General features: G+C 47.2%; 2 protein-coding genes across 2 annotated transcripts; one reads left to right on the forward strand and one right to left on the reverse strand.

Moving 5' to 3' along the window:
• Positions 1-298: 298 nt before the first annotated feature.
• Positions 299-3,616, reverse strand: HSCB (HscB mitochondrial iron-sulfur cluster cochaperone). Its single transcript, XM_054392522.1, has 6 exons — positions 3,393-3,616; positions 3,229-3,325; positions 2,739-2,828; positions 2,030-2,174; positions 1,167-1,214; positions 299-451 (listed from the first exon to the last, which is right to left on the reverse strand). Exons 1-6 carry the CDS (start codon positions 3,614-3,616, stop codon positions 360-362), a joined length of 696 nt encoding a protein of 231 aa, XP_054248497.1. The 3' UTR covers positions 299-359.
• Positions 3,617-4,587: 971 nt separating this feature from the next.
• On the forward strand, positions 4,588-13,350 carry CHEK2 (checkpoint kinase 2). The gene is made up of 14 exons (XM_054392692.1): positions 4,588-4,837; positions 5,326-5,450; positions 5,719-5,866; positions 6,550-6,640; positions 6,989-7,097; positions 7,774-7,827; positions 8,576-8,637; positions 9,121-9,220; positions 9,822-9,908; positions 10,681-10,844; positions 11,022-11,137; positions 11,459-11,544; positions 12,600-12,680; positions 13,236-13,350. The coding sequence occupies exons 1-14, from the start codon at positions 4,588-4,590 to the stop codon at positions 13,326-13,328; spliced, it is 1,566 nt and encodes a 521-aa protein (XP_054248667.1). The 3' UTR covers positions 13,329-13,350.
• Positions 13,351-13,847: the final 497 nt, after the last annotated feature.

The raw sequence follows: 13,847 nt of genomic DNA on the forward strand, positions 1-13,847 counted from the left end.
AACGTTTTGTCCTGGCCTCTTTCTCAACTTTAAATAAATTCTTCCTACTCTAGCAGTCAAGAAATAGACGTTAATTATCTGTGGTGCTTGTGTGCGTCTCCAGTGCTCACTGCCATGCCTGTCACTGCTAGGACTGCAGTCCTGCCTTACCTATTCCATCTCCTTCCAGCTGTAAGCACCTCCCAATTCCATCTGCTACCGAAGTGCTACAGCAAGCACTGGATCTTAGGTTTCTCCTCCTTCTCTCTGAGTTAAAGCTTTTAATGAAAACAGAGGAAGCAAACATCATTTTCCCAGTTTAGGGAAATCAGCTGTTTAATTGAAAATAACATTAACTCTGAATGGTAAAGGAAGCAGTATCAGGAAGGGATCTTCTTCTGCTTTAGTTTATCCTCTAAGTTTGCAAAATATTTCATTTTGGCTAGAAGCTTCTTAGCTTCTTGAAGGTCACCTGAAATGAAACAAAACATTACTGGTTTACAGGGGGAGGGCTGAATTTCCATCTCCAACACAAATCTCAAGATTGCAAGTGGGAGCACCTGTGGCAGTACCAGGAGCTGCACACTCGCACGAGATTGCTGCTGCTTTGCATCTGGAGTGCTTTTGTTACACAAAAGGGGTTCAAATGTACAGTTCAGTAAAGACAGGTGACACAGACACTCCCTGATGACTGCTCTGTGGAGTGCCTTAGTACTCATGGAATGCCACTGGGAATTTGAAGTATAGACTGTTTTTTCATGTATGTAATTGGATCAACTGCCACCACTGCAAAACACAAAAGGTTTGTGGGGGACAGCCTTTTGCCTGGTAGGGACAGCATCAGTTCTGTTTGTCCTTAATAAACAACTGGGGGAAGGTGGGTTTTCACCTGCTGACAACTGGTTGTGGAATAAAGTTCCTAATAGCCCCAGGTAATGGGGGTGTCAAGGCTCCTCTTGCCAGATAGCCTCTGTGGCAGCAGAGCCGCTCTTGTGATGGGGAAGGGTTTTATGTGAGGGCCTGGATTTCCTGCCTCAGCAAAGGTCAGCTTAGCAGCACTTACTCTGAACATCACCCAAAGCTCCCTGCTTAAGCAGTACTCCTGACATTTGGCAGGGAGAGAATGTGTCTGTTCAGCACTGACACATGGCACAGGTGGCAGCTAAACACCAAACAGCAACAGCTACCTCTTTCAAACGCTGCAGTCACCTCTTTGGTCAGCTCCTCTTGTTTAGCTGTAAAACAAAGAGCTTCCTTCACTTTTTGTTACCTAGTTAGCATGCATACCACCTATGGATACCACTGCATTCTGATTGTGCTGGTGGGAAACTTCATTGTTAGCCTCAGTCTTCCAGCAGCTAAAAGAGCTTTTCATAATATTGCTGTCATTTGATTTTTAAGTTATGATTTCAAAGAGGCATCTTTGTTTAAACACGCTCACGGGCAGCAATTCAGTGCAAGTCAGTAGTCACTAACTTCCCAGAAATCCAACTTAATTCTGGTGCTAGTTTTCTTCTATTCGACTTTTACTATACTTCTACTTTCATTCTGGTTATCTAATTGTTTTTGGCACACTGCTGTTATGTCAAGGAATCTAATATACCAACACAGTCAATGTTTTGGGCATCACCAACAATGGAAACAAGACAGGTGCTGCTGTAAGGATGACAATCACTGCTAAGGTGAAGAAGACAAAGGAAACACATTTGGTGTAGTCACTCAAGAATTCTATTAAACTTCATTCTGAGTGTTCTCTTAGAACAGTTTGCTTGCCCTGACTTGCTGTAGGCTGAAGTAATTCGTTTTTATGGCCAATACCTGTGCCTATTCTACCAACAGGGGAGTGCAGTTAGCCAGATTTGATGTTTTGGTGGCACAAATTGGTAAAGAGTATTTTTTTAAGAGGGGAAGCTCTTGCAGTCTGTCAGTCCAAGACTACTGCAAGTTCGAGATCCCAAAAGAAACATGCTGAAAAAGTTAAGTCTTCAGACTCCTGTGACACAAGATGTAGTAAATGGGCTCTGTACAAACCCCTCAAGTCATAACCTACCTTTAATTAAAGTTTCAATTTCTTGGAGGCTATCCTCATTTTCAGATTCTGCTAATTTCTCATTAATTTCCATGATTTCCGTAAGAAACACTGAGTCTGCATCATAGTCTGTCTCCTGTGCCAGCTCTACTCCATGCAGCTCCAGCTGGTGAAGAGAAGGGGAATTGGGAAATGCACTAAAATGAGCTATTTTCTTGAATATTAAGTCCTTTAGTTGTGCTCACTCAGATTCGTATTTGATAAGCTTTATATTTTAAAAGTTTTATACTGATAAGCTTGATAAGGTTTATATGTGCATAAACAGAGTCAGTCTTAAAATTAACTCCACAGGTGGACCATAAAAATCAGTTTACCGAAGGTTAAAGAAAAATAAAAAAAAGCCAGGAAGGCTGCTGAAGGCCAGACTGAAATTTCAAGGGAAGGGCCGTGGCCAAACACAATGTGTGAGGCAGGGAACAAATTAACATAACATCAGTGGCAAATAAGATGGTAATAATCAGTACAAAGTTACAGAAACTAGTGGGAAAGCTGGCTAATTTTCAGACAAGCTTGTTTTCAGTCTCTCTTCAATCTCTAGTGTTTCTCTTCTTCAGAGAAACACAAATCAGGCCCTTAAAGATGGCGTCAGGGGTGCAATTCGTTAGGTGCCCAAGAGCAGCCGGCCAGCTGCCATCAGAGAGTGTCGGTGAACACCGAACGGACATCTTACTAGATAGAGGCCACGGTTGAGAGGGTTCAGGAGGGTCTGGTAGGCCTTGTTGATCAAGGAGGAGTGCTGCTCGGAGAAATGCCGCTCTTTCTACGAACGGACCAGGAACAACAGCCACAAGTTAACAGCGTTCCCCTCCTTAACCTGCAGAGAAACGGCGTCCGCGCCACACGTGTGTGCAAAGCTAAAGCCGACACTGACGGGGAGGGCTGCGGGGCTCGCACACTCTGTGCACAACCTCCAGAGCCCCAGCAGCCCCTCATCGGCACCCTCCATCGCGACTCAGTCAGAAGGAGTCTCCTCCATGTACAGGACACCAAAATGGAGAGTTCCGGTGGCCGCAAACGAGGAGGGCAACGTGGACCTGGTGTTTAGCTTCGCAGAGCCGCCGCCACCGCCCGCCCCGGTACGGCCTGACGCGGAAGGCGTCTAGGGTGCGGGAGCGCCTGCCCAGCAGCCCAGGGTACCGCAAAACCGCCCCGACACTCACTGGCGGCCTCTGGCCGAAGCGATCGGGGTGGACGGCGAGCTGCAGGCTCCGGAACCGCCGCTGCAGCTGCTGCGCATCGACGCGGAAGGAGCGGTCACTGCGGAGACAGAAGCGGAGTAAGGCCCGCGGCCGGCCAGGCCCGTGGCCGCCCCACCGGCACTCACCAGTCCATCAGGCGGAAGAGGTCCGGCCGCTGGTCCGGCGGCTGCAGGGCCTGGCAGCCGGGGCAGAAGCGGGGCGGGCCCTCAGCTCCAGGGAGGGGGCTGCCGCAGCTCCAGCACCGCAGGGCCGGGACGGAGCCCGGCCCGGCGCAGCGGGGCCGCGGAACCACCTCAGGAGCGCGCAGGGCCCAGCGCGTCCTGCCGAGCCGCCGCAAGGCCGCCTGCATCCCGCGGCCGCCGCTCCCGACGGCCCCCGCGCCGTACCGGGCGCTGGTTGGCGCCGCTCGGCTGTAGGGTGGTGCGACGCGTGCGTGCCGGGAAAGGCGGCATTGGGGCCGCGCGGCGAGCTGCACAGGCACCCGTGAGTTCGGATCCCCTACTCCGGCTCCTGGGCCCGGCCCGGGGGTGCCGGCCGCCACAGGCCTGGCCGTGCCACCTGCTAGGAACCGGGACAGCAGTGGGAGGGTAGGGATAGCAGTGCGTAGGCGGGCCGGCAGGGGGCGCAACGCGCCAGGCAGCTCAGCGCGTGGCTTCCGCTGCGGGGCGCCGCGGGGTCGGCTGAGGGCCCGGGGCAGAGGCTGAGGATGGGGCGGCCGGCAGCCGGTGCTTCCCCCCGCGAGGCGCAGAGCGCGGCTCCGCTTTAGCGGGGCAGGTGGGTTCCAGCCGCGGCCGCTCCGTGCCGCTGTCCGGTAGCAGCTGCCCGGGGTGCCCGGCGCGGTTTGGGGCGCTGGCAACCCGTGAGGTACCGCCGACGTTAATGGGCCTCTCAGCGTGCGCGCTGGCTCGGCCCTCTTTGTGCCGGCTCTTTAGTTCTCAGCTCGGTTTTGGAGCCCTTGTCTTGCCTTTTTCGGTGCCTGTGCCCGGGGAGTGGCAGCAGTTCCCGCTCGGCGCGCAGAGGCCATGTCAGAGCCGCACCGCCTTTGGGACACCAAGCGTGAGCCGTGAGGAGCTCGAATGAACACGCGGGGATAGGGGTGAGCGGTGGCTGTACAAACAGCAGGTCCGTTTTGAAAGGGAAAAGCTGCCCGGTTTGCAGAATTCCTGGGAATTTGCATTTGCAGCACTCTTGGGCTGACAGTTTGTCTCTGAAGGCAGCACAAACTTGGGCACTGACAGATCGGTGCGTGGCCTTTTTGTTTCACGGGTGTTTCGGTTTGCTGTAGTAATTGGCTTTTAAAACGTTCTCTTTGAAGCCAACATGTCTCGAGAGACTGGAAGTGAAGCACAGCAATCTCAGGGTGCCCAGCAGTCACAGGGTGCCACCAGTTCCTCTTCCAGTGGGTCACAGAGTACCAGTCAGTCTTCCTCAAGTTCTGGGACCCTCAGCTCTTTGGACACTGTCCCCACTCAGGAGCTTCCGCCCATCCCTGAGGACCAGGAGTCTGAAGAGCTCGTTCCTCAGCCTTGGGGTCGACTCTTTGCACTTGGAAAAGGCTTCAGCAATTGTGGTATGTGCAGGCTGTCCTGCGCCCCTCGGGCCGTTTGCAGTGCCTCAGGAAGGCGCTGAGCAGTGGCTGTTCAGATTGAGCACAGTCACACTGAAGCACAAGCCTGCACCCTCTGCAGTAGTGCTCTGATCCGTGCTGCATCCCAGTGTTTGTACTGACTACCCCACACACAACTTCCATAAAACAGGAGGGAATCCCAAGGCGTTCGTGGTCTTTGTTCCTTGTTTCATTTTTCCATTCCATGATTTTTCTTTATGTTGCTGAAGGCAAACTGAAAACTCTGCTGATACTAAAGAGGATAAAAGTATTAAAGCCTCACACAGGATGCTGGTAGTGCATGGTGCCTGTCCAAATAAACTTGATTGTGTAGGAATTATGTTGGGGTTCGTTATTCTACTTGCTGCCATTTGGCTTTGTTCTGTTATGACATAGTTAATAACTTCCTGCAATTTTGTGTTCTCTCCCTGCTTTACTCCCCTGCTCTACAGACTGCGTGAATGATGAATACTGGTTTGGGCGAGACAAAAGTTGTGATTATAGCTTTTCTAAGCTGGGATTGTCTGAGACTGGCTTCTACCAAAACTACAGCAAGAAGCATTTCCGGATTTTCAGGGTAGGTGCTGAACAGCTGAACTGCCTTCTTCCCTCTTGGCTTAATTGAAAAACGGTAACTCTGGGAGGGTGGATCCTAAAGACATCCAGCTTTAAGTATTCTTAGTGTTGACTCTTAGCATGGCTCTAGGCAATGCTCCATTAACCCAGTTTGTGAAATAGCCTCAGTGGTCTGATTTCCTGAGCCAACAATAGTAGATGTCTCTAGTCTGTCATGTGTTTACTTTTTTTTCCCTTCTGTTATCTTTCCTTTTTTTTTACTTTTTGAGGAAATTGGTCCAAAAAATTCCTATGTTGCCTACATTGAAGATCATAGTGCCAATGGAACTTTTGTTAATAGAGAACTCCTTGGAAAGGGGAAGAGGCTTCCGCTGACTCACAACTCTGAAATCGCACTGTCTGTACAGACCAATAAGGGTAATGTGTACTGTGACATGAGTAGGTTCTTCACTTTTTGACCAAGAGGTGGTTTCTGCAGTGATTTAAATGTTTCTGCCAAGCTGAGCTCCTTCATGAGCACTGTTAAAGTACAGCTATGAACTGATGTTTTGAACTCAGATAAAAATTATCCATATCTGCCTCAACTGTAGGAAAAAATGAAAAAAAAATATAAAAGAAGCTGCATCAGGAACCACCTTACTAGGGTAGAGACTTAGTTGTTCTATTTTTGAAACACTCTTGTGCTTCAGTAGCTGTGTATGTGGTGGTGGAAACAGACTCTTGAAGGGCAGTTGGAAACACCCAAGTACCTGTCAGATGCTGCATGATGAATAAAAAAACTCTTAAAAAATGAGCAGGGTTGTGGGGTTGTTTCTTTGGGTTTGCTTTTCCACTAAGAATCTGATTCTCACTTCTCTTTGTTCCCTACTGTGACACGGGAATTTTTGCCTATGCAGTACTTTAATGTAGTGCAATGTGAACACCGGGGATATCAGGTTTCAGTAATAAGATCACCTTGCTATCCCATAGCTGATGTCATTACAGCATCAATCAGCTTTTTCCTCTAGCAGACAACAATTTCTCCTGTTGTGTTGCTGACCAGCTCATTGTAACCATTTTAAAGATAATAACAGGAAAATGTTCTCCGCTCATCTTCCTAGTGTTCGTGTTTTCTGATCCTATGGTGGACGATCAGTTGGCGTTTCCTAGAGAACTCAGAGAGAAATACATCATGTCAAAGACTTTGGGAAGGTAAGCATCCTGCTGTCCACAGTACGAAGCATCAATTTTATTGCTGTGGTCAGTATCTGCTGCTGGAATTATTATCAAGTGTTAATTGAGCTCCTGTTACTAAAAACCAACACCCCCCAAAAAAAACCCAAAACACCAAAACCAGGTGGCCCTGGCCATGTTGTTTTTAATGAGACTGCCTAAATGTGGAACGCTTTCTGAGAAGGCTTTGGTCACAGGCAGTGCTCAGAGGGTTAGAAAGCAGCAGCTGGAAGCTGTGTGTGGTGCAGTGCTTGGATGTGTGTCTATGCTTGTGCAAGCTGGTGAGGAGTGTCTGTAAGCACTGACTCTGCTCTGCTTTCCCACTAGTGGTGCCTGTGGAGAGGTGAAGCTGGCCTTCGAGAAGAGCACCTGTAACAAAGTTGCAGTGAAGATAATCAATAAACGGAAGTTTATGGCCAGTGGCATTGAAGAGGTGGTGAGTGTTTGTCTCTTGGCCATCTGCACTGGACCTGGAACATTTGGTTACCTGCAATTTTGGAGCCTTTCTAATAGAGATTAAGACCTTTCTTAATTATAATGACTAAGAAATGCCATTGTATAGAACAGGGATAGGAGATAGGATTGCATCTGGAATGTTGTGTATGGCTTTGGTCCTCTGTGTTCAAAGGTGATTGATTTGGATTAGAAAAAGCAAAAAAAAACTTGCTGAGTTGACTTCATGAGCTGAGTCTAAGCCACAGATTTAAAGAATCTGTTTATGTTGTCTTGCAAAATAAAGGCTGGGAGAGAGTAGCATGTAGTTTTAGGGTTAGCCCATAGGGAAAACAATTTGGAGGGAGGAATTTTATTTAAAGGGCAACACTGATACACACTCGCCAAGGATTTTTTGTTTTTGTAGTTTGGGAACAGGTGGAGATTTCTGACCTGCAGTGAAATGACTTAGTCTGGAGCTATGTCTTGCTATAGGCATGAGAGCAGGACTATTCATTTATTGCTCTGAAGGCACCTGATGAGTATGTGTTCTGGTAACTTCAAGTAGCAAGGACATGAAGCAATGGCTCTTCTGCCTCTTCTGCCTCTTCTTTCTGATGTGTCTTGTTCCAGACCAGCAGCACGTCTTACCCACCATTGCTGTTTGATTCTTTTAACAGAACTCAGCTTTCAATATCGATACAGAAATTGAAATTCTGAAGAAAATAGATCATGTGAGTGCTCCTGTGCATTTTTATTCCTTTTTGCTGCCTGCTGTGCTGCTGTAGTTCACTGACCTAAGAGGAGTAACTGAGGAGCGATTCTGTCTAGAAGATACATTAAAGGATGCATATATTTTTTTCTGGTGAAGAAGCCTCTTGAGCGTTGCTCTTTTTCCTTCATTCAAGCACACTGCATCTTCACAGATCTGGGGTTTTAGAACCTTGATTAACCAAGATGTAAATCTGAGAAGAAACTTCACAGGAGAGATTTCAGCTTGAACCACTGCTGCAGAAATCTTTCTTTGCATGTTTCTGCAAATACTGGCAGATAATCCAACACAAAGATTAGATTCCAGTTGTTGGGATTTGGATCCCCTTTCCCCGTGCACCCTCCCTTGCCCTGAAAAGGCGCTTTTTTTTTCACATTTGTGAAGTAGCAAGCTGGCATAGCTCAGTGAACTTCCCCTGCTCCCCAGTGTGCTCTTGCAGGTGAGGGGTGGATAGCTCACACCTGCAGAAAGCAAGGAAGGTTTCTTGTGGAGCTGTCCCTGCAGGAGCTGAACATGTTTGTGTGTGGAGCTACAGGGGCAGAAGACAAAAGACTTGAAGTGTTTGTGAAATCCTGGGGTGCTAAGTGTTCGTTGAACTGGCGTGGTTGCAATTATACTGAAATAGGAAAACTAAGATGATAAACTGTTGATAGTCTTGATTTTTACAAATTATTCTACTTTGTGTCCATTTGTGTTCCCTTTCTCGTTAGCCTTGTTTAATCAAAATAAAAAACTTCTTCGAAGCAGAGGATTACTACATTGTTTTGGAACTGTAAGTACCTCGTTTGAAAGCAAAAGCATAAAATGAAGTGTTTCCCATAGCCACAAAGCATGTGTCTGTCCCTGCACTCTGGGCAAGGGGATTCCTTGCTTGGTTTGGTTTTCCTTTGCTGCCTCCATTGTTCTTTGACACCTCCACACACTCGGAACTAGGATCAGCAGGAGAGTAGTCCCCCTATGCTCTGAGGGGACTTGGGGCCTGCTTACCCACTGTGCTGCTCTTGTGGATTGCTGCTGCTTTTTTGAGCTCGTAAGTGGAGGCTGATCAAGAGTCTTGTAGCAACTCCCAGTGAAGACTGAGGAGATTAGACCTAATTCAGTAGTGTGCGTGCTGTGATTAGGGCGTTGCTCACTCACTTGCAGAAATATATTCCTTCTCTGTAGCCAAAATAGCCAAATGTTTGATCCCAGTCATGCCTAACAGGATTAATCTTTTGGAAGTAAAATATTGACTTGTTACCTGCCTTTGGTTTAGAATGGAAGGAGGAGAACTGTATGACCGAGTGTCAAGGCCAGTCAAGATGAAAGAAGCTGTCTGCAAGTTGTACTTTTATCAGATGCTGCTAGCAGTAAAGGTACATAATGATGAATTCTACCCAGAAAAATAGGGTTCTACACATGAAGGTCAGCCAGATGAATTCTTCTGTCATTTGGCACTTCTGAAACCTGTGCAAACAATCAGCACAGCGCTCTTAACAAGTTGGTTTAACAAGATTCCTTACCTCAGTCTGCTCTTTACCAGTGTGAGGACGGCTGTGGCATGATGAGCTTCATTGTCTGCAAAGTGAAATGAATAGTAAAGACTGAAAGAGAGGAGAGAAGGATGGAAAACCAGAGTTTCTCCAAAGGCGAGGCAGAGCTTTGGCTCTCCTTAGCTCTGCTGCTTTTACTGAGCTGAAGAAAGCTTGCAGAGAATAGGGAGGGTGCCAGGCCTGGCCAGGCCTGCCTGCTGTGCTTGCACTCACATTTGACACTTGAAGCATAGTGGTTTATAGGGCTGGTTTCAGGGTGTTGCTTGGCTGGGTTTTGGGGTGAGTGTTGTGTTTTTTTGAGAGAGTCCTGGCTCTAAATGCCTCTTACAGGGCCATTTCAGTTACCTTGCCATTGCTGCAGTACAAATGGGGAGGCTCACACTTAGTTACTAGTCTATGTCTTTGCCTGTCTGCATCTGTCCAGTATCTTCACGACAATGGAATTATACACCGAGATCTGAAGCCAGAGAACGTGCTGCTGTCATCTCCTGAAGAGACATGTCTTATAAAGGTAAGGAAGGTTAGATTCTTCAGCTAGCCCTTTGGGAGTATTTCTTCACACTTCTCTCAGTATTTAGTTCAATGTAGTGGGGAAGGTGGAGTTAGTTGTACACAGTAACTTAAAATGCTGAGGATTTTTTTTTTCTTGTGGTTTTAAAGCTGTGGTTGTGGATACTCCAGGGCTTCTCTAAGAGCAGTTGCTGAATGTTGTGCTTGTAGAGCACTTCACTGTGTAAACAGCTTCGGCTGTCAATATGTTTGTTGGCTTTTTTTAAAATAGCATCTAAATTTTGGCATTCCAAAGAGCATTTCCACAAACAACCAGGCTATACAGGCTGACAGGATTTCTTATTTGGTTTTTGTTTGTCTGTGGGGGGGGTTTGTTGTTGTTCTGGGGAAGGGGAGGTTAGGGTTGGGGGTGGTTGGGGGGTGGTGGTAGGGTTTTTTTTCAGGTATATTTGCATGCTGCACTGCTTATCTTTTAAACAATCTCTTCTGCTACACTACAGTTCCTTTATTCCGTGGCTGTCTAATTCCACCCAAATCTGAGAGTATTTTTGCTAATGTAAAGCATGGTCCTCTAATATTTCTTCCTCTTTCTCCTCTCCCATTTTCAGTTGTTTACTGAATAAATATTCTGTAGTGTTTGGGGTGAATTTTGTTCATGTTCTTGTTCTGGAACTGGCTTGGAAGGAAGAAACTGAATGCATGTAGGCAGTATGACATGTTCTAGTACCACCAATCCCAGTGTGTAATGTGATGTTACCATTTTTAAACACAAGATTACAGATTTTGGACAATCCAAGATTCTTGGAGAAACTTCTCTTATGAAAACATTATGTGGTACTCCCACGTATCTTGCTCCTGAGGTTCTAAATTCACTTGGGACTGCTGGATACAGCCGAGCTGTGGACTGCTGGAGTTTGGGAGTTATTCTTTTTGTATGGTAAGATCTTGTGTTGATGGTAGCTTCATTGGGCAGGCATTGGCACGTATGGCTCCAGACTGGCCACTACAGAACCTTTATCAGGAAGTGAGAGTGTGTTTGGCTGTGGACATGTAAAGGACACCATGGTGGCAGGCAGAACCTGTGCTGGCTAACTTGCTTTGTTCTTCTTTCTAGCTTGTGTGGATACCCACCATTCAATGAGCAAAATACTCAGCTGTCTCTGAGAGACCAGATCACCCATGGAGAATACACCTTCATTGCCAAAGAGTGGAAGCATGTCTCAGACACAGGTATGGCTCCCTTGCAGCACAGGGCAGAACATCTGTTTGCCTTTAGTCTCCTTCCAGTTCTGTGGCACGCTGCATGCTGCTGGGTTGGGGTTTAAAGCAGGCTCTGCAGAATGTGCTTTGGCTGCTTCTTGAGTTCAGAGTTGAAGCATTAGAACAGATGCATTTTCACTGCAGAAAATTCTTGGTAATGTTTAGCTTTATTAACTACAGAAGATAAGAGTTTTTGGGCACATACTCTAAGGTCGTGCCTAGTCCTAATGGGATGTAACAGCATAGTTGGATACCATGGCAAGTCAATCTAACCAAAACTTGTTATTCTAGCTCTTGACCTTGTGAAGAAGCTCTTAGTAGTGGATCCAAGCAAGCGTCTGACAACAGAGGGAGCTTTAGAGCATCCTTGGCTTCAGGTAGGAATGGAGTCTGAACTGCAGCACAGCAAATTTGGGGTGCCCCAGGCATAACTTCAAAGGAAGTTCCAGGAGCCCAAACATGATGAGGTTTTGATGACAAAGTTTGATTTGCTTCTGCAAGGAAGCAGGGGAGCACTGTCTGCTCAAAGCAGCTTGGACCCTTGCCAAGTAATGGAATTTTCTTGGGGTAATCTGCAGTATCTCATGGTTGAAGCATTTCAATGACCCATGTTCAGGTAAGGGAGAAGGACTCAGATTCTATGATTTGTCCAGCTGGAAGAAGTTCATGTGTTCACCAATCTGTGGTTATCCCATGGATGTTTGACTCTGGGTTATTGTAGAGTACTGAAAAGTTGTGTCAAGCTAAATTAGGCCCCTGTTCCAGCCATTCCCCTTCAGCTGGGCAGTATGCCAGGGCTCCTGCAGTCTGTCACCCTTGGCCTTTCTATCAGAACAGCTGTGTTTTCTTTGTGGGATGAAGATGAAACTGATTTTCATGTGGCCAGGTCCCTCTGAATGACATCCCGTCCCTCAGGCATGTCACCTGCAGGCTGTCTGAGTGTGCGCTCGATCTCACTGCCTATGTCGTTGATGAAGGTGGTGAACAGTACTGGCCCCGGTATGGACTCCTGAGAGACACCATTCGTCAGTGATCTTCATCCAGACACTGAGCTGTTGACTGCTATTCTCCAGCCAGTTCCTTGTCCATTGAACAATCCATCCAACAAATCCATCTCTCTCTGTTTCAGAGAGAAGGACAGTGTGAGGAACCATGTCAAAGGCCTAACATAGTCCAGACAGCATCCATGGCTCTTCCCTTGTCCACTGGTGTAGTTGCTTCATCATAGAAGGCCACTAGGTTGACCAGGCAAGACTTACCCTTGGTAAAGTCATATTAGGAAGGTGTTTATCTGGGGGGACGTGGGGAAGTCTCCTTTACTTCTTTATCATTTGTTCATTTGTTAATTGCTGATCCATACAGTTAGCCAAAATGTGGGCTTTTCCTTGAATATTCCATGTCCTGCTGAGAGCTGCTGCGTTTTTTTCCTCAGGATGAAGATATGAAGAAGACATTTCAACAGCTCCTTGCTCAGACATGTGCCAGTATGAACCCCCCCCAGACATGGAAAATGGTATGTCTGGCAGCTTAACACTTGCTGCAGAGAGAAACTAGGTTGTTAAGTAGTCCATAATAAGAAAGTTAATTAATTTTGGTAACAGAGAAATGTGCATTTTGGCTGTGTGCAGCAGTCTGCTAACGACCTCTGCTTTTGTGCTTGGGCAAGGCACGTTGGGTGCATAGGAACAGTCTCCCAGGCTTTAAGGAATTAGTGATATATTTACAAAGAAGTTGTTGAGCATATGTGCTTTTGATGGATTCAAGTCACAAATGTTTGGTATTCAAGGAAAATTCTGTTAGTGACAGTTTAGAAGGGTGTTGTGCAGCCATTACCAGATGCAAATTAGGAGAATTTTAAACAATAGTGGAAGATGAAGCTGGGGGCAGTGTCCTGTGCCAGGAGGATCAAACATAATTAGCTAGATGTTGGTGGAGAAACATTTGTGAGCCAAGCTGCTGCCCTGGTGAGAGAAAGGCTTTAGCCAATACCTGTAACTCTGTAGCAAGTGAACCCCTGCGCTCTGCCTTAGCTGGCTTCCTGCAGCCATCCTGCTCTGTCTTCCTTTAGCCGACCACTAGAAAGCGTCCCCATGAAAATGAGGAAGAAGCTGGCTCTGCTAAGCATGCTGTTCCCTCTACATCATTGCAGAAAAGGAGATGAAAAGACAGCAAAAGCCATTTCTGTTAATAAGAGCTTTTCTTTATTGAAAGACGAATGTCTATTTAAGAAAAATCTTAATAATGGAATGACTGGTGAAGACGCAATTGCTAAATAAAAATATTTTTGTAAGACTGAAGCGGCTGGAGAAAAGAAACCGCCCGGGTGAAAGCCCAGGAGCGCGCCGGGCCGCGGCCAATCAGCGCTCGGGGGCGCGGTCGGGGTGGCCAATGCGCAAAGCGCCGGCCTCGCAGCGTCCGCAGCCCGGTGAGGGAGCGGCGGGGAGCTGGAGGAGGGCGACCGTCGGGAAAGATCGATCGGGACTGGGGCAAGTAGCTCTAGAGAAATAAGTTCTAGCGATGCTAGATAATCAAGTTGGACTTTCTCTACAGGCTGCTGTCTTTATGTTCCTTTCCCCACCCTTTCCATGGACTTTTCCAGGGCCTTCTGTTTTACTTTTGCAGTGCCTTCTACTCAAGCCTTTTCTGCCCCTGTCCCATTGTCGAGGTGAATGGCAAGTGG

Source organism: Indicator indicator, chromosome 26, assembly GCF_027791375.1.
Source record: "Indicator indicator isolate 239-I01 chromosome 26, UM_Iind_1.1, whole genome shotgun sequence".
NCBI classification, from domain to species: Eukaryota; Metazoa; Chordata; class Aves; order Piciformes; family Indicatoridae; genus Indicator; species Indicator indicator.